The sequence below is a fragment of the Pongo abelii genome, chromosome X (assembly GCF_028885655.2).
Source record: "Pongo abelii isolate AG06213 chromosome X, NHGRI_mPonAbe1-v2.0_pri, whole genome shotgun sequence".
NCBI lineage: Eukaryota > Metazoa > Chordata > Mammalia > Primates > Hominidae > Pongo > Pongo abelii.
In genome coordinates, this window is record NC_072008.2 from 28,014,683 (window position 1) to 28,036,116 (window position 21,434).

General features: G+C 39.0%; 1 protein-coding gene and 1 pseudogene across 1 annotated transcript; both read left to right on the forward strand.

Annotated features, from left to right (window-relative positions):
* The first annotated feature begins 3,576 nt into the window (after window positions 1–3,576).
* Window positions 3,577–4,623, forward strand: LOC100443128 (melanoma-associated antigen B18-like). The gene is made up of 2 exons (XM_009234687.3): window positions 3,577–3,715; window positions 3,833–4,623. Exons 1-2 carry the CDS (start codon window positions 3,577–3,579, stop codon window positions 4,621–4,623), a joined length of 930 nt encoding a protein of 309 aa, XP_009232962.1.
* Window positions 4,624–18,976: 14,353 nt separating this feature from the next.
* Window positions 18,977–19,695, forward strand: LOC100440071 (vitamin K epoxide reductase complex subunit 1-like; annotated as a pseudogene).
* Window positions 19,696–21,434: the final 1,739 nt, after the last annotated feature.

Consider the following 21,434-nt stretch of genomic DNA (forward strand, 5'->3'; position numbering starts at 1 on the left):
TATTACACAAGACAGGAAGGCTGAAAGGAGCTACAGTGGGGTGGAAATTAATTCCCTTAGGTGGGATAAGGTTTCTGTGTTAGTCTGGAGAGTAGACCTCTGTAATATGGAGGGATCTGGAAAGATTATATAATGGTTATTCTTCTCCTTCCCCCTGCCAGAACCACCAGGGGATTTCTCTCAGGTCTTCATTGTGAGAACCTGGTGGAGTTCCTGGAGGGAAAGGCTGCATTAGTGTGGTCCCTTCTGTGATAGCAACCCCTAGGTGTATTTTTGCAATCTCACACTAGTCTGCATTCAGCCTATAGCAATTTGTCAATATTACTAATGAACTAATTGGTTCCACTGTTATGGCTTTCAGTAGCTTCTGCTCCAGGTAAGCAAATAACTGTAATTATTTGAATGTGCCTGTCTCTTCAGATTTCAGGGTAGCAAGTTGCTCTGTGACTTCTTTGACCTCAGTTCTCTGTTGGGTCCAAGGAAAGTCACTGGTTTTCAATTTTTCCAGCTATTTCTTGTTGTAAAGATAAAAAAGATAACTCCTAAGCCCTTTGTATGTTGGTGCTAAAACCAGAAGTCCTTAAACCTTTTATTTTGATATTATTTTACACTAGTGGAAATTGCAACCATAGTACAGATAGTTACTATGCACCTTTCTCCCACCTTCCTCTGACGATACCAACTTAAGTAATAATAGTCCAATTATGAAAACACAGAAAATGACATTGGTATAATATGATTAACTAATCTAAAGTCTAACTTGGATTTAAACATTTTTAGCATGTAATCATTGCTTTTGTTGTTTTGTTTCATGTTCTTTTCTTTGGTGTATAGTTTTATTGAATACAAAGACTAAATAAGGACACCCCAAGAATAGATCGCATGAGCCAGTTTCACTCACACAGAGGCATCTATCCTAAATAAATTCATAACATATTTAATGTAAGAGTGAATAAGTAGGCTGTGTCCAAGAAATGCAAAAATGATATAACATTAGGAAAAAATGGTTGATTGGGATTTATCTACATTGATAGATTAGAGGAGAATGGCATTTGATCATTTCCTGGGGTACAGAAAAAGCCTTTGGAAAAAAATATTTAACACTGTTTCATGGTATTAAAAAAAAAGCAAAATAACATTAGAATAGGATTTCCATTTCCTAAAATCTACAGAAAACTTACAGAAAGCTGAAATGTTAAAAGCATCCCCATTAAAATGAGGACCAAGACACAATGTATGGTAGCATCTCTAGTGTTTTAAAGTGAGCTGAAATACATTACCAGAGCAAAAAAAATATTAAAATAAAAGGTATGAATATTGAAAGGACAGAGATAATAAATGGTGACAATATGCTCTTCTAATTAGAAAATCCACAGGAACCAGTGCACAAAATACTCAACAAATAACAGACTTCAGAAAGCTGTTGTATATATCACTATGGCAAACTCAGGAGCCTTGACATACAAAATCAATAAGTAATAAGAACAAATAATTGAAAATATCTCAACTATAATAGCAGCAAATATCCAAATTTGCCTAAAAAGAAACCTAACAAAAATGCACACAGTCTTTTTGGAGGCAACTATAAATATCCCAAATAAATAGATCAGTGCCCTGTGTTTACTTATGGGGAAAAGAATATTATAAAGATGCCAATCCTCCTTAAATTATTTACATTTACTGCCAGCTGTGGACTGAATTGTATCCTCCTCAAAATTCATATGTTGAAGCCCCTAATGCCCAATGTGACATTATTTGGAAATAGGACCTTTAGGGAGATAATTAAGTTTAAATGAGGTCGCAAGGGTGGGGCCCTAATCCAAAAAGACTGGTTTTTAAGAAAAGGCAGAGAAACCAAAGTTCTCTTTTTGCAAGGACATAGAGAAGAATCCATGTGAGGACACAGCAAGAAGACAGCTGTCTGCTATCCAAGAAGAGAATCCACAGCAGAAACCAACCCTGAGGACACCTTAATCTTGGACTTCTAACCTCCAGAACCTGGAGGTAAATAAATTTCTAGGTTAAAAAAAATTATGTTGCTTAAGCCACGCACTCTGTTATTTTGTCATGGCAACCTGAGCAGACCAATGCACTACCTTACATGTAGCATTCAAGATGGCAACCAGAATTTGGCTAGTATTTTCCAAAATCAACCCTGGAGAAACTATAGAAAGAATGAGAGAACAGTATCAACAACAGCAAAGAAGCAAAAATGAGAAATTCCCGAGGGACAAGAAGTCTGGGTTGAACCATTACTTATGTGTGGGAAACAGGTGGGGGCATACCCTCAAGTGGAAACAGGGTCCGTAGGCGGAAATAGAAGCAGATGACAGAATTAGTTGGAGGAAAGATTTTGAAGTTTGGCCCTTGCTTCTTCCCAATGTGCCTTGAGACAATGAATTTATACTGCTTTACTGAATAATACAATCTGAGATGGCACCTCAGACCCTGTGTGTCAGTACCATATGGTAATATCACGACAGCACAAAAGTTTGAGTTGGCTGAAACAGCATGATTCTAGAAGCTGTGCTTAATAACCACCCAAAACTGGGATGCTGTTTCTTGGTGCAGCTTCCCCGTATGTATCTAGCCTGGGACTTTGACCCATTCTCAAGGTTTTCGGTATGGAAACGACCCAGAGCTTTCAGGGAGTAGATATTTCCCACAAAGCCTTTAATGAAAAAGCTGGGAGAACTCCCTACTCTTCCCCTCCCCCAACACCCAGGGTGGAAATCTGATAGGACAACCTACCCCAGAAGCAAGGAGCCCAGCTAGTGCTGAGCCCCAGCCCTGCTTTCACTCCTGGGAGGTCCAGGGCAGAGCTATCAGCATGAGATACCCTCTGACTTCCACCTCAAGGGTCTCAGGAAGATGAGACCCATAGTCTGAGGAAGCCAGCCTAGGCTCTTCAGAGGAGAGAGGTGATTTGGAGGAAGAAACGCCCTCCACTTCCTCCCCTCCTCTTTATAGTGTTAATCTCCAGAGCTCTCCTAGTACTGGGCCAAGTTGCAAATCTCCCCTGGGCATGAGGAATGACTTGGAACCGGAATCCACTCCGCCCTGACCCCACCCCTCCAAGCTAAGTGGCTCCAGGCATGGCTATTAGGGCCAACGCACTCTCATTTCTGCTTTGGGGTCTCAGGAAGTGAAGACTTTGATCTGAAGCTGGTGGATTCCGGTAAGCAAAGGGAGAAATCCCAGTCCAGGAAATCTCAACCTCACAACAGAGGGTGGTCACACAGATGTCAGACCCCTGCAGTCTACCCTGGGAGGCCCCAGGCAGGGCTTTCAAGCTGAAGAGCCACTTCTTTGCCACCGGGGATCTTAGGGAGGTGGGAGCCTTGGTCTAATGGGGGTGGGGCTGAAAATCCTAATAATCTAGGATAGAGGTGCAGTCCCATAGAATCCTTTTCTTGTTATTGGCTCTGGCAGGCCCTAGTAGGAGCCTGTAGAGGTGGTTTTGGTTAAAACCCACCTGGTCTCTCCCTGCTGAAGGTGTACACACCATCTCATTCTCCCTCTTCCAGGTGCGTGAATTACTTGCTCTCTTGCCTATACTTCCTGCCCAGAGTAATCATGCCTCAGGGTCAGAAAAGTAAGCTGCGTACCCGTGACAGACGCCACCAGGCTCGAAGTGAGACCCAGGATATCTGCGGTGCTCAGGCCACTGCAGCCGGGGAAGAAAGGCCCTCCACTTCCTCCTCTCCTCTTTATGGTGTTAATCTCCAGAGCTCCCCTGGTGCTGGGCCAAGTAGCAAATCTCCAGGCCCTCAGAGAGCCCCATCCACTACTAGTACTTCTGCAAGTGTTTCATGCACAAAATTTGATGAAGGTGCCAAGAGCCAAGATGAGGAAAAACCAAGCACCTCCCAGGCACCACCCACCGCTGATCTTTTGAGCACAACCCCTCTAGACCAGAAGGCAATGTTGGTGCAGTTCCTGCTGCGCAAGTACAACATGAAGGAGCCCATAACAAAGCATAACATGCTAAAGTATGTCATCAAAAAGGACAAGGCACACTTCCATGAGATCCTCAAGAAAGCCTCTGAGCTCATGGTGCTGGCTTTTGGCATTGATGTGAAGGAAGTCCATCCAACCAGGCACTACTATGTCCTTATCAGCAAATTGAATCGCACCTGTGAGGCAAGGCTGAGTGGTGAGGAGATCATGCCCAAGACTGGCCTCCTGATGACTATCCTGTGTGTGATCTTTATGAAGGGCAACTGTGCCACTGAGGAAGATATCTTGCAGGTGCTTAATGTAATGGGGATAGATGCCAGAAAGAACCACCATTTCTATGGGGAGCCCAAGAAGCTCATCACCCAAAATTTCATAAAGGAAAGATACCTGGAGCGCCGGCAGGTACTCAACAGTGATCCTGTGCGGTATGAATTTCTCTGGGGTCCCAGAGCCCATGCAGAAACCAGTAAGATGAGAGTCCTTGAGTTTTTGGCCAAGATCCATGATACTGTCCCCAGTTCCCTTCCATCTTTGTATGAAGAAGCTTTGCGAGATGAAGAAGAGAGAGTCCGAGGCAGATTTGCAGCTATGCTTCCTACTAGTGCCAGGGCCAATGCACGTTCCAGGGTCAATTCCAGCAGCTTCACCCCTAGAGAAGTCTGAAGCACTTTCCTCACTTTGAAGAGAACACTCAATCTTTTAAGTAGTGGGGGACCCTGGCGGTGTTAGAGGGAACATAGTACGTATTATATCTGTATTCCTGTTCTACATGAGTAACTTGTACACTTATCTTTTGTTTTCGTTGAAAGTTTTCAAATGTTATTTATTTTATAAAAAGGTTAATTAGCTTTAGAATCTAGCTGTATGAATAATATTGGTTAGATATTTAATGTTGTTTATGACACTTTAGAGTTAAGAGGCTTTTTTTAATCTGTTAAAACAAATTGAGAAACCTTTCATCTTATTTAGTGATCTGGAACAAGAAAACATGACACCGAAATAGGCATTTCCTTATAAATGTGAAATAATCAGCAGTAAAATAGTTAAGATTAAGAAATAGAGAAAAAAGTAAAAGACGGTAAACTTTTGTATTTCCTGATTTCTTCTATTCTGTTGTTCTGTAAAATAAAAGTTAAATACCTGAATTTGCTTTGCTTATTCAAGAATGTAGAAAGCATTAAAGAGTTAATACATTTGACCTCTTGTTCACTAGCTTTTTTATTCCTCAAACATTAAGCTCCATGGCAGTACCAGGGATGGTAAGAAAAAGAAGTCCTCCTGTAATCCTAGCACTTTGGGAGGCCGAGGCCGGCGGATCACGAGGTCAGGAGTTCAAGACCATCCTGACTAACACGGTGAAACCCCGTCTCTACTAAAAATACAAAAAAATTAGCCAGGCGTGGTGGTGGGCGCCTGTAGTCCCAGCTACTTCGGAGGCTGAGGCAGGAGAATGGCGTCAACCCGGGAGGCAGAGCTTGCAGTGAGTGGAGATCGCACCACTGCACTCCAGCCTGGGTGACAGAGCGAGACTCCGTCTCAAAAAAAAAAAAAAAGAAAAGAAAAAGAAGTCCAAGCCACTGTCCTTAAAATTTTAGAGTCAGTAGCAGCTATTCTCTAAGGAAGACGGTGAGATACTGTGTAAGACATAAAAGACAAGTGAAAAAAATGTATGGTGGAGGGGGCTGGAAAAGGGGAGGTCCAGAGGAGAGTAGTCAAGTGTAAATGCCCTGAGGCAAGGCAATTTGGGACTTTGGAAGACCTCAAGTCCCTCAAGGGGAGATCATTTTAAGTTAAGCTGGGTGGCGGATCAGAGGAGGGTATGGGAGTGGCGAGAGGGGCAGGATCCTTGGTGGTGTGTCTCAGAGTTAAGAGACAGTCTGGAATGGAGAACTGCCTTTAGCTTTTGGCTTTTAGCAGTTCTCCATCTAGTGCAGGGATGGAAAATGCCCTGTGCTGTTGTCCCAGTGCAAAAACTAGGTGTTCTACGTGTTTCATCTCCAGCCAGTTTCTGAGAAATAAGGGTGATACCCTCAAGGGAGGTGGGATGCCCAGAGGCCATTGTGTTGGCACTTTTTGCCTTGGGTTGGGGAGTACATTTGAAGAGCATTTTAACTAGGTTAATTTCAGTATAATTTGGAAAATTAAGGGAGGGCTGTATTTTGATAGGGGTTAAATGAATAAAAATAGGGGTGGTTTGGATCAAAGGGCAAGTGGGTGGGAGGGAAAGAGTTGGATTTTGACACACATTCCGGAAACATTGAGTTGCATCCACATGGGGAGGATTCCCCAACATCCAAATTAAATATACCCTGCAAGGAGGAAGACTTACTGAAGTTTTTTTTTTCTTTCTTTCTTGCTAGGGAGAATTTCTGGCTAATTTGGTGTTCTGTGTCCTACAGCACTGCATATTCATGGACATTTATTTCTCGTGGATTAAAAAACAAAACCAAAACCAAAAATATCCCAGTTGAAAGGGTGGTATCACCTAGCGTAAAAACAAAATCATAGTAATAAATGTCACTTTTTAATGTCTCAATGCACACCAGTCACTGTACTAGGTGCTTTACATACATCACACACAGTCCAATAGTCCTAAGGGATGGGGCTTATCAAATCCACTGCACCAATGAAGAACTCAATGCTCATAGAATTGGGTAATGTGTCTACTTCACACAGCTAGTAAGTGACAGGATGGGACTAGACTCCTGGTCTGAATTCCTCTAGAGCTCACACTGTTCCACTCCTCCCAGCCTGAGGCAGATCTTGGGTCTACTAATTCATTTCTCTTCTCAGTACTCCAAGATGTCTCTCAGACAATCAAAATAAAGATCTTATGGCGGAAGCACTAAAAGCAGGCCTGAAAAAAAAGTAAGGCGAGAATGAGACTCAGACACAATCTGGGACTGTCTGTGGGGTTCATTGGCCTGGAGTCCTCCCTCCCTTGGCCCCAGATTCTTCCAGAGCTGACGCTGCCCTGGTCCCTTCACATGGGTTCACTCCAGCACTTTCTCACATTACCGTGCCCTTCCCCTGGGTCTTCCCCAGTGTGCCCACCTGTCCAAAATGGAACTGACCTGCTGGTCAGCTGCACTGCATCCTTCTCTGGAGCCCACACCTGCTCCTAGAGGAGCACACAGCCCAGACTCACCTGCCTTCTCCAAGACTTAATTGACATTCCAACTGCCTATAAGTCCTGCCCCTTACTCTGCCTGGAATTTATTCCTTCCGGCGGGTTCTTGGTCTCTCTGACTTCAAGAATGAAGCCGCGGACCCTCGCCGTGAGTTACACTTCTTGAAGATGGTGTGTCCGGAGTTTCTTCCTTCTGGTGGGTTCGTGGTCTTGCTGACTTCAGGAGTGAAACTGCAGGCCTTCACAGTGAGTGTTACAGCTCTTAAAGGTGGTGCCCCTGGAGTTGTTTGTTCCTCCTGGCGGGTTCGTGGTCTTGCTGACTTCAGGAGTGAAGCCACAGACCTCCGTAGTGAGTGTTACAGCTCATAAACGTAGTGTGGACCCAAAGAGTAAGCAGCAGCAAGATTTATTGTGAAGAGCAAAGAACAAAGCTACCACAGCACAGAAGGGCACACAACTGAGGTGCTGCTGCTGGCTGGGGTGGCCAGCTTTTATTCCCTTATTTGGTTCCTCCCACATCCTGCCTGATTGGTCCATTTTACAGAGCGCTGATTGGTCCATTTTACAGAGTGCTGATTGGCCTGTTTTTACAGAGTGCTGATTGGTGCATTTACAACCCTTTAGCTAGACACAGAGCGCTCATTGGTGCATTTTTACTGAGTGCTGATTGGTGCACTTACAAACCTTTTGCTAGACACAGAGCGCTGACTGGTGTGTTTACAATCCTTTAGCTAGACAGAAAAGTTCTCCAAGTCCCCACCAGACCCAGAAACCTGGCCGGCTTCACCTCTCATAAGTGTGGACCCCCTTGACAGAAGCAGCCCCTTTCTTGTATTATAACTGTTCACTTAAAGCAGTGAAGCTTAGACACCTCTTCATCTTGCTACATGCATCCACCACACTCAAAGCATTTTCAAATCTGCTAGACGGGAGAGTCTGGTTTGGCACAGAATCTATTGGTTCTTGCTTTATAACCCGGAGGCTAGAGAGAAGATTTTGGAAACCATCCTGAGGTTTGAGGTCGAATTTTAATGGGGTTAATTATTTGAGACTGGCCTCTGAACACATACACTAGTTAGTAAACTTACCTAGGTAGTCTAAAATCAAATCCTCCTCCACAGGCAGTCAGTGAGGAAAGACCACTGGAATCAGTGTGTAAGCAAACATCTACTGTGGCTAAATCCCTAAAAACCCAGGAGTCTTTCTAGGTGATTAGAAAATGGTTCCATGGCAGATGTGGTAGCTTTGATAAGAAAAGAAGAAATAATTCAGCATTCTTCCACTGCCCCTTGTCTTTCTGTTTACTCCTAAGGAAAATTTTGGTTTTAAGTAATAGTGCAGATATTCTCACTGTCCCAAAATTCTAACAATATGCATAAATCACAATTCCCCTTAGTACATTTCATCAAAATTCATACCTCTCCTCAGAAGTAATCACAATTAATAATATTTGCTGTTTTAAAATGTATTCTAGGCTTTTCCTTCCATAATGTGCTATAAAAAGTACATTGTGAGTTTTTAACATACAACATACATGGATAACAGTGTACATATTGTTTTTCCCTCTTGCCATTGTCACTGAATGAAATGAATGCAAAAATCTTTCTGTGAGAGTACATATAGATCCACTTCACTCTTTTAACTACTCCCTAGGATTCTAAAGTGTGTGTGTGCCATAATTAATTTAACCAATCTCCTCCTGATGGACACATTAGTTGTTTCCCATTTGCTGCTATCATTTGTAGAAGTGATAGCAACATCATTGACCATGAATTCTTGGGCAAATATGCATGTTTTCTTACAGGAAAGACATAGCAAAGTGTAAATTGGATTAAAGTGGAAAAAATGTAATGATTGTAAATGTTTATTAATATTTCTGAAATTCTGTTCTAATAAAGCTGTACCAATTCATATTCTTGCATATTAATGTATGTTGATAATCTACATTGTCATAGGCATTTTATATTATCAACCTTTTAAATTTTGGTCAAACCTTGGGGTGATAATATATGATCTCACTGTTATTTTAATTTCCCTGCTTTCTAAGAAGGTTGAGCAGAAAATTAACTTAATCTCTCATCCATAGAAAGTGGGATTCCTTTAGTGATGTCTTGGGTACCAGGATTTTCCTGGGCATGCTTCAAAATTCTGAAATATCAGTAAGATAGTTCCCTTTACTTTGAGGAAGAAAGATTTGATCAGAATCACCAGGTGCTAGGGAATGGGTCTATACAGGATACTCTCAGCTAGTGAGGAAAATCAGGAAGACCTGGGGAGAGAGATCATCAAGTTTATAGAGCACAGGTCCCCCAAAGTCCAGGATTCCATTATATATTCTGTATGTAACTGTTATAACATGGTTGTCAATATTTTAGATGTGGGACCTCTTATTCCAACTTAAGCCTTCCCCATAAATCAAATATCTGACTTGAAGGCAGAGAAGTCTGGGTGGGGGAACTGGAAGCCAATTGTCCTATCTATTCAGTGCCCCTTCATCCCACTCAGGCCTGAGGCCACTTAAACCCACACATCACTGGGGTTCCCTAAGCACTACTGGGAAATCTTGGTGCTAGAAGACTCTTCCTCAGACATGGACTTGACATTCCTGCACAAGCATCTATCTGTGTGGATTCCATTCTGCCCAATACACTGTATCCCAATTTTGTCGCTTAGCTCTCCAGCACTGCAGAAATGTGGTCACATACCTCTGCATGCCCAGCCTACCTTGCCATCCCTTCTCTTGTTTGCAAACCCCTCATTGCCCACCCCACTTCCACCTGGACACATACAGGCACATTCTGTCCTCCTATCCTATCCACTCAGCTCTTTTCTATTTTCAGCACAGGACTGGCTGCTTTCTCTTCAACCCACCGTCCTCATTAGTAACTTGCACAGGCCTTGCCTTCGTGCTGACCCCAATCCCTGTCTCCACTCCCTTTCTAGCCCTGTTTCAAACACTCCTATGGGAAAGAGACCTCTCCTACTCCCTTTACCTAGTATCCGTTTAACATTAAAGAGGACGGTGGGATTCCTTGTCACCCATGTCTCTTTCTTTTGAAAGTCTTCTCAGTTCATGTCCATGTGTGCAATCCCTCAGCAGTTGCAGGGGGCTTGGCTAGCTTTGCTTTCATCTGTTGTTTCTGCTCCCCAACATGGCATACAATGGTTTTGACTGATGCTCATATGGCTCAATCTCAACCAAATCTATTACCGATGTGCAGCTGAATTCCCTTTAATATCACAAGACAGAGGGGTTCTTACATGTGTCTTAGTATTTGTTAACTTGCATAGTCACCAGGTCTTTGGGTACTAAGTGGAAACAATTGGCCCTACTAATTGGTACTCATAATAATCAGACGCACTGGAGAAACAAGAGTATAATTCCATTTCTCTATGCCCTTTGGGCTGTTGTAATATGTTTTTCTTCTACATATGGCATATACCTTAACATAAAATGTTAATACTTTTGGATTAAACTGTCAATTATCTTTTAAAGGCATTTAAATATTAAGTGAAATATTTTATACTTACCCATGTAGTTACCATATTCAATGCTCTCCATTTCTTTATGTAGATCCAGATTTCCATCTGGTATGATTTTCCTTTTGCCTGAGGAATTCCTTTAACATTTCTTTTATTGCCCAACTATTGGTGATTAATTCTTCCACGTTTCGTAATTCTGAAAAATGTTCTTATTATGTCTTTGTTTTTGATGAAATTTTCATTCAGTATAGAATTCTAAGTTGACTTTTTTTTCTTTCAGCACTTTGTTTCAAGATGTTGCTTCATTCTCACCCCCTATTTTCTACAAGAAATCTGTTGTCTTTGCATATTTGTTCCTTTGTAGGTCAAGCCTTTTTCTCTGGCTAGGAGTATGTTTAATTTTGTGAGAAATTGCTGAAACAATTTTCAAAATTGTTGCAACACTCATACAAATTATCAGTGTTTTGGTCGTTTCACTTCCTTACTAACATTTTATGTCATCAGTCTTCTAAATTTTAGCCATTCTAATAGGTGAAGGTTTTTGTCTACTTTTGGTTTTAATTTGAATGTTCCTGATGTGCTTGAATACTTTCTCAAGGGCTTATGTGCCCTGTATTTATCTTTCTTTTGTGAAGTGCCTATTCGAATATTTTGCCTATTTTTACTAATTTTATTTTTATTGTTGTTGTTTACATATTCTCGATATAAGTATTTTGTCAGATATAGGTATTATCCATATCATATTTAAGTCTGTAGCTTTCTTATTGATTTTCTTAATTATATGTTTTACAATTTTGTTTAATTGTGTTTCATCATTTTTTATTTTATTGTTAATATTTTATGGCTTTTGTTTAAGAAATCATTGACTACTCTCAGCACATGAAGATATTCTGCTATTTTGTATTTGAGAAGCTTTAATTTTAGCTCTTGGTTTTAAGTCTATGATGCAACATAAATTAATTTTTGTATTGGCCATTAGATAATGGCCAAGGTTCATGTTCACCAAGTTGTTCTACCACCACTCATTGAAAAGATTTTCATTTTCCAGTTAAACTCATTTGCTACTTTGACTGAATTTTTTTTAGTAGTAGGAAAATTTAATTCACCACTGTCAACCACGACAGAGAAAATAGACTAAAAATAAGAGCATGAAGGATCTGAAAAATAGAATTAATAAGGTTGATGTAATAGTCACATATTGAACTTTATTATAACAGAATGCACAAGCTTTTAATTAGACCCATGGTATAATGATATATTATAAAGGTCACAAAGTAAATCATAGTAAATTAACAAAAATGGAAATAATATGATCCACAGTATTGGACCACATATTTTCAGCATAAATAGAATCAAAATGAAGACTAACTAGTTGGAAAAGACAAAATTAATGGATAATATAAATTTGATTTTATTTCTGGATTCTCTATTTTCATTTACTAATATATTTTCCTATTTTTAGGAGAATCACTGATTTGATTACTGTGTCTTTATTGTGAATATTGAAGTCAAATGGCATAAGCATGCTAATATTTTTTCCTTTTTCAGGACTCATGGCTATTTCCTTTAACTCTCCATATACATTTTAGAATCAGCTTATTGACTTCTATAAGAAAAGCCAGCCATAATTTTGATAAGAATTATTTTCTATCAGTGGAATAATTTTGCTTCTTCTTGTAGTTTCAATTTATTTACTGAAATTATTTAGCTGTTTCTTCAAACATAAAAAATGAACATATTTGTAATAGATGTTTTAAAGCATTTGTCTACTATTTCTGTCATCTCTGATTTTTCTCCTAATTACAAGTTATCTTTTTCCTCTTGTCAGTCACATTTTCATAGTTCTTTGCACACCTAGTTTTTTTATTGTATACTGGACATTATGGATGCTAAATTGTGATTGACTGTATCTTGTTATTTTCCTTAATAAAATGGCTAGGAAAGCAGTTAATTCATTTGCATATCATGCTACTCTTTTCTGGGCCCATTTTAAAGCTTTGCTAGGGATGGTCTATAGTAGCCATCACTCTTGGACTACATTCGCCCTATTTTTATGACTGAGAATTTTCTGAAGCTCTACTCATTTGCTTTGCGCTCTCAAAGAGGACTCCCACCTCTGTCTATTTAATATCAAAATATTCCAGCCATATTTGTATTCTAGTAGTTGTTCAGCTCACTGATCTCTAGAATTATTTTTTTGTTCCCCTAGTAGTTGCTCTTTGCCCAGCTTCATGGAGTTGCCCTTCACATGAGCAATTTAGTGTTCAGTGAAAGACCAAAGAGGGCCATTCTGCAGATTTCTGAAGCATTAATTATACATAGCTCATTTTTCTCTAACAACTTGCCCTCCAAATTCCAGCAGTCTGACTATTCCCAAATTCTGATCACTGTGTCTCAGTTCAGTAAGTCCATTGTGTTCTGTTTTGGTTAATCCTCCTTGCACCACAATTTAGATATTGTCTCCAAGCAAAAATCCAGGGTTATCTGGAGGCTTATTTCAGTTAGTTTCCTTCTTTCAGAAATCATAATTCTTTGCTGACTGTTTTCCAGTGTATGAAAACTGTTACTTCATATATTTTGCCTATTTTTACAGTCATTTATAGCAACTAGAAGTGAAGGTTCTGAATTTGTTTTATAATAGCAAATTTTAAAACATTTAATTCTAACTACTTTTAGGCTTACAGAAAAGTTGCAAAAATAGAACATAAACTTTCAATATATCCCTTGCTTAGCCTCTTCCAGCGTTCACATCTTAAACAACCATAGCATTACCACAACCAGAAAATTTACATTGTCATAACAGCATTAACCAAATTAACTGTCTTATTCATCTTGGGAACAGGCCCTCAAATCTGCCCATAAACTGGCCCCAAAACTGGCCATAAACAAAGTATCTGCAGCACTGTGACATGTTTGTGATGACCATGACGCCCACCCTGGAAGGTTGTCAGTTTACCGGAATGAGGACGAGGAATACCTGGCCCACCCAGGGCGGAAAGCTGCTTAAGGTGTTCTTAAACCACAAATAATAGCATCAGCGATCTGCGCCTTAAGGACATGTTCCTGCCGCAGGTAACTAGCAAGAGCCCATCCCTTTATTTCAGCCCATCCCTTTGTTTCCCATAAGGAATACTTTTAGTTAATCTATAATCTATAGAAACAATGCTTATCACTTTTCATTAATCTATAATCTATAGAAACAATGCTCATCACTGACTTGCTTTCAATAAATATGTGGGTAAATCTCTGTTCTAGGCTCTCAGCTCTGAAGGCTATGAGACCCCTGATTTCCCACTCCACACGCTATATTTCTGTGTGTGTGTCTTTAATTCCTCTAGCACCGCTGGGTTAGGGTCTCCATGACCGAGCTGGTCTCAGCACATTCAAACATCACCATTTTTTCCACCAATGTCCTTTTAAGAGTCTCAATAAGGATCCCATATTGCATTTATTTATTTTCCCCTGGATTTCTACAATCTGCAGCAGTTCCTTAGCCTTTCCTTATTTTTCATGACCCTGATAGCTCTGAAGAATATTGATCAGTTACCTTGCTGAATGTCCATCAATTTGTGCCTTGTGTATTCTCAGTATTAGACTGGGCTCTTACATCCTTGAAAAGAGAATCATGGAAATGCTGCCATGTCTTTCTCAGTGCTCCATATTACAGCATTCATGATGTCAATGTGTCTTATTACTGGTCACATTGACCTTGTTCTTCTCATCTAGGTGGTCTCTCCTGGAAATTTTGACTGTAAAATTATAATTACTTTTTCTATAGTTACCAAATATCTCAGGGGAAATACTTTGAGGCTATACAAATATCTTCTCCCCCAAAACCCTTTCCCACTTATTCTAGCACCCTTCAATGGATCATGTATGCAATAATCACCACTGTGATATCTGCCTAGTGATAATTTCTATTTCCTTCTCCCTTTATGCATTTATTAATTGCAATTTCACTACAAGGAAAAGCTGTCATATCTCTTCCATATACTTATTTAATTAATTATTGTAATTTTTGGTTTATAAATATTTATGTTATTCTTTGGATTATTATCTGATACTGTCATTAGTTATTTTGCTGCTCAAAGCTTTGGCCATTAGGAGCTCCTTCAGGTTGGCTTCTGTGCTCTTTCAACAACCTCCTCCCATATTTTTTGAAAACTTTCACTTTTCTGATACCACAAGATGTTTCAAGCTCCTTTTGATTTCCTCTACCCCTGCCCTGGAACAAACCACTTTTCCAAGGATCCCTGATTCTTTTATAGAGGCATGGTGCTTAGAAACCAACATCTGGGCACCAGGTATGCTAATTACTACAGGAGCATTATTGTTTCTAGGCCTCTCAGCAGACAGGACTAGGAAATATTTGTATATTAGCCTATGTGCACACATATCTATTTTTATATATCTGTGTATGTATATGTATAATGAGTTCATATTGACACCTCAGATTCCAATTCAACATCATAGGGATCATTTTAGTCTTTTCCCTTTCTTTATTTGTAATTGCCTTCTACAGCAGTAAGGCACCCAGTTTTTATTATCTACTACATATTTACTTATTTGTTCAAATCTAGCACACACAAATTCGTTTCAGGACGTCTTACCCCAATACCCCCATAAGAAACGCATTTACTGACTAGATAACAGCATTTGTGCACAATTATTTTTGTGTATATTCTTACACTATTCAGTCAACTTCCCATTTTCCAAAGTTATTTAGGTTAGTTCTTTTCCCTCCTGCATTCAGTATGGTTATGTTTTTCACTTTTATTACAGGTATTTTCATTTGTTAGTGTTTGGATGCCATATTGGATTTCCCCCACATTCTAATTGGTTTTAACTCTTTGTTTATTAATGGCAGTATTTCTTAAGAAAGTATTTATTTCTATTTATTAATTCCTTAACAGCAGGCATTATCATAATACAGTATATTGCTTCATAATATTAGCTGGCCATGATTGTAAGAATGTGCCTGAAATATGTATCTTGGTATTTAAATTGGAAAAAATCTATGTCTGTCTTGTGCACTGTGGGGTGCTTTGCTTATTCAGACAAGTGCCTCATACTTATTCACTTTTTTCTATATACTAGTTCAAATACAACAGCTGAAATGTTTCAAATGTTTGCACATACCAAGGCTTAATCTGATCATATGCAATGGATTTAATACTTGAAAACAAGAAATTTAATGCCTCCATATGGCCGTTAAAACCAGCTGAGGCACTACTATTTGTCATGGTGTTGATGATGAGCCCTTTACTGCTTGTGTCTTTTTTATTATTGTTGCCAAGTAACTGAACAACTCATGCAGCATTGCTAAGGATAAGGCCTTTCCCTATTAAGAAGAAAAAGATGACAACCTGCTGTGTGAACAATAGGGAAACTACCCTTATCATTCTTGGCACAAACACTTCATCGCTAGGGGTGCATCTTTACAAAAAAACTCTTTGAAATTTTTCTGTAAATATTCTGTTCCTGTTCACTGACATGAAATTTTTCAAGAAAAAAAATATGCTAACTCTCAGAAAAAAAATGGAGATAAAATCCAGAAAATGTATTATACATCTGTCTTTATCAAATAGTTGGTATCTAAAGACTCCACATTAGGAGAGATGGAAGCAGTTATTACTGCCACATGGCATCTTGCCCTACTTAATTCCAACAGAAGAAGCCTCCTCCCACTGTGTTGTAGAGAAGATGAAGAATCTCAAGTCAGATCAAAGGCCAAGTTGTGATTACTGTGAAAAGAAGAGAGGAGGATCTCATATTCCTTTTTAGCTATCTATCCTTTTAAGACATAATGTCCCATTTGAAATATTTGCTGCATGAATGTCAAAAAAGTATCAGATGGTAAAATAATAGCGGTAGCTCAAATCTATGAAAAATGGAGGTTCATGGAAACACAGATACTAAGCTCTTTCAAAACACATCTTCTTAGTATTCCACAGTGATTCCCCCAAGAATAAAATCACTGACTTAAACTCTCATCTAATATTTAACCCCTTTTTACAAGTAAGAATTTTTTTCATATAACATGGAAATTTAGAAATTGATGCTTTTAGATTTATCATCATGTCTCGGATTTTGTTAATAGTTAGACATAACTTGCTCTATTATTTAATAGACCATCTATGTATTTGTTTTTCTGTACAGTTGACCCTTAGACAACTTGGGTTTGAACTGCGTGGATCTACTTATACATGGATTTTCTTCTGCCTCTGCCACCCATGAAACAGCAAGACCAACCGTTCCTTTTCCATTTTTCTCCTCAGCCTACTCAACATGAAGAAGATGAATATGAAGACCTTTGTGATGATCCACTTCACTTAATGAATAGTAAATATGTTTCTTTTCCTTACAATTTTCTTAATAACATTTTATTTTCTCTAGCTTATTTCATTGTAAGAATATGGTATATAATACATATAACATATAAAATATGTGTTAGTTGACTGCATTACCAGTAAGGCTTCTGGTCAACAGTGGGCTATTAGCAGTTAAGTTTTGGGGGAATCAAAAGTTATGCTCAGATTTTTTTACTGCATGGGGGTTAGGTGCCCCAGCCCCCATATTTTTCAAGGGTTAACTGTATAATAAACAAGCAAAGCATACTATAGGAATTTAAGATGTACAGCAAAACTTGATGTGTCCCTCTTTAAAGCACATGTTCACCCTTAAATGTATCTATGTGCTAAAAAATACTGACATCTTGCTATTGAGATGTTTGAGTTCCCTATGTGTTCCAGATATTAGCCTCTTTAAGATGTATGGTTCATAAATATTTTCTCCCATTTTATAAGTTGTCTATTCACTCTGTTGATTATTTCCTTTGCTGTGCATAAGCTTTCTAGTTTGATACAATCCCATTTGTCTAATTATGCTTTTGTTGACTGTGCTCTTGGGGTTGTATCCAAAATAATCTTTGCCAAGACCAATGTCAAAAAGCTTTTTCTCTACATTCTATTTTCTAGTAGTTTTTCTGCTTTCCTGTTTCAGGTCTTATGTTTAAGTTTTTATCCATTTTTAGTTGACTATGGTGTATGAGGTTCGAGATATGGGTATGCATTCATTCTTCTGCATATGGTTATCCAGTTTTCCCAACATCACTTATTGAAGAGACTGCCTTTTCCCAGTTGTGTGTTCCTGACACTTTTCCTGAAGATCAATTCCCTGTAAATGCATGAATTTATTTCTGGGCTCTCTATTACATTGGTCTATATGTCTGTTTTTGTGCCAGTATTGTGCTCTTTTGATTATTATAACTTTGCAGTAGATTGTGAAGTCTTTGATTAGATTGCAGTAATGTGATGCCTTCAGCTTTATTCTTTTTGTTCAAGATTGTGTTATTTGGGATCTTTTTAAAACCCACTTAAAAATGAGCAAATAACCTGGAAAAACATTTCTTAAAAGAATACATGAGAATGATCAACAGTTATATGAAAAAACGCCCAACATTACTAATCATCAGAGAAATGCAAATTAAAACTACAGTGAGATATCACCTCACATCTGTTAGAATAGTTATTGGTTTTAAAAAGACAAGAGGTAACAAGTGTTGGTGAGGATGTGAAGAAAAGGAACCCTTTACACTGTTGGTGTGGAGGTAAATTAGCACAGCCATTATGGAAAACAGTATGAAGGTTCCTCAAAAAACTAAACACCTACCATATGACTAGTAATTCCAATTCTGGGTATATATCCAAAGTAACTGAAATCTGTATGTTGAAGGGAGATCTGCACTTCCATGTTCATTGCAGCAGTATTCACAATAACCAAGACACAGATTCAACCTAAGTGTTCATCAAAACGAATGGATATAGAAAATGTGGTACATATACACAATGGGATGCTATTCATCCTTAACAAATAAGGAATTCCTGTCATTTGTGACAATGTGGATGAACCTGGAGGACTTTATGCTGAGCGAAATAAGGCAGGCACAGAACGACAAATACCACATAATCTCACTTATATGTGGAATCTAAAAAGGTTAAACTCAGCTGTAGTAAGTAGAATGGTGGTTACCCAAGGCTAAGGATGAGGCGAGTATTGAGGAGATGTTGGTCAAAGGATACAAAATTTCAGTTAGATGGGAGGAATAAATTCAGGAGATCTATTATACAACACGGTGATTATAATTAATGACAATGTATTATATACTTAAAAATCGCTACCACAGTAGATTTCAAATGTTCTAACCACAATAAATGATAAATATGTGAGTAATGATTATGTTGTTTAGTCACTTTACAATGTATACATATATCCAAACATTATTTTATATATCATAAATATTTACACTTTTAATTTGTCAATTAAAAAATACTGACAGCCTTTCCCAGGAATAGCTAAAATTATTCCTTCTCCATTTAAAAATTCCCTATAAGTAGGCAGTCTACTACCAAAAACCTAAACTTCAGCATTGAATGAGAATACTTTAGAGCTCTAAACATTTTAACTATTCTTCTCATTCATGTACAAATTTGTTAATCATAAGAAAAGGAATGCTAGGCCCCGCCCCGCCACTGCTCCGTGGCTGGTTTTCTCCGCGGGCACCTCAGGCGGGACCTTTAGATATGGAGAGTACTTGGGGGAACCCCGGCTGGGCGCGGCTCGCGCTCTGCCTGGCTGACTTAGTGCTGTCGCTCTACGCGCGCTGCACGTGAAGGCGGAGCGCGCGCCCGGGACCGGGATTACCGCGCTCTCTGCGACGTGGGCACCGCCATTAGCTGTCCGCGCGTCTTCTCCTACAGGTAGGGCAGGGGCTTCGGGCTGGTGGAGCACGTGCTGGGACAGGACAGCATCCTCAATCAATCCAATAACATATTCCTTTGCATCTTCTACACACCACAGCTGTTAGGTTGCCTGCGGACGCACTGGGCCTCTGTCCTGCGGCTGCTGAGCTCCCTGCTGTCTCTCGCTGGCCTGAATTCTGTTCGTGCTCTATGATTTCTGCATCGTTTGCATCACCACTTATGCCATCAACGTGGGCCTGATGTGGCTCAGTTTCCGGAAGGTCCCAGAACCCCAGGACAAGGCTAAGAGGCACTGAGCCTTCACCTCAAGCCAGGCTGGCCTCGTCTGCTTTGCTTTGGCATGTGAGCCTTGCCCAAGGAGGTATATCTGGGTCCCTAGAAGGCCCTAGATGCAGGGCCATGTAGAGTCCCCCCTCCCTCTGCCATACCCACACGCGACAATGGACCAAATGTGCCACACGCTTGCTCTTTTTTCCACCCAGTGCCTCTGACTCTGTCCCCAAGGGCTGGTCTCCGAAGCTCTTGCCATTGCCCAGGGAGCGAAGGTTCTGAGCAATAAAATTTCTTAGATACAAAAAAAAAAAAAAAAAAAGAATGCTACTCTATAGAGAAAATAGCTAGAGGACACTTTTCCTGATTTATCTGTTTCCCTCCAATTGTCCAGTTGTTAATGCACTATAAATAAGTTAGTCAGATTTATTAATGTTTTTATTATTCGTGTTCTTGTTACATAACAACACCAGAGAAGCAGCAGACAATTCTTTATCACAAGAAAAGCTTTTGTTTCCTTAATACATTTTAACTCCTTATCACAGATTACAAAGCCAAAAGGTTTGGTTTTCTTCCTCAAAATAGTATGACACCGTGCTGGTATAAAATTATATATGAAAACATTATGGGGGATTCAAAGACTTAAAAGAAGAGTTTGGGCAATAAAAAATGTCTAATGTGGTCTGAATATATATGCTAATTTTCATTGCTGGTCACCTTACAAAAGGAGTTCTGTCTATAACAATCAGTGCATTCACCTATAAAACATTTATTGGATATCAAAGACAAAATTTATCAAATTCTCCTAATTTTTATTGTAGATGTCAAACTGTAAGTTTGCAGCATGCTCACAATTCAATTGTGTGTCTTTCATTTTGTTAATCTGGCCTTAGTGTCTGTATCCATGTGCAGTTTTATTATCAGAAACTTGAACAAATGTATGATACAGTATTTCCAAAAGTAACTCAAAACTATTTGTCTTAGGTGTGATGAATGCAAATTAATTCTCCCCTCCCTCAGGGTATTTAAGTATAGACTCTTTTACATAAATCATATATTAATATATACAATGTGAGTATCTTTGAAAAGTTCTAACATTGAATATGCAAAATTAAAACAAATCCAGCATTAAAATCAGTTACAAAACTTATACGAGTCACATGTTCAGGGATACTGGAATGAATGAGCTTATAGTCATCATCTCTGAACTAACATTTCACCTCTCCAAGCCAATGTCTCAGACCAAGAACTTGATGATGGATTTTCCCTCACTGAAGAATAGGGATATCTGTTTCACCTATTTCAAATTTTTTTAATGATGTTCATTAACTCTAGTGATTTTTCTCTTAAACTGTATCTTGGTATTGAATAAATGATACCCTATTGACATTACTCAGTCTGAGAATCTAATATTGTATACAAGTTGTTGTGTGTATTGATGTATTATATATTTTTCCTACTTAGAAAAGGGCCAGCACCTTTCATTATATTTACAAAAAGAGTTTAGTGATATATTGAACAGCATGGTGACTATAGTTAATAATAATGTATTGTATAATTCAAAATTGCTAAAAGAGTAGATTTTAATTGTTCTCACCATAAAAAATGAGAAATAGGTGAGGTGATAGATATATTAATTATCTTGATTTAATTTTTCCACAATATATACATATATCAAAACATCAGAGTGTACCCATAAATATGTATATTATTCATCAATTAAAAATAAAATAGGTTGGGCACGGTGGCTCATGCCTGTATTCCCAGCACTTTGGGAGGCTGAGGTTGGTGGATCACTTGAGGTCAGGAGTTTGTGACCAGCCTGGCCA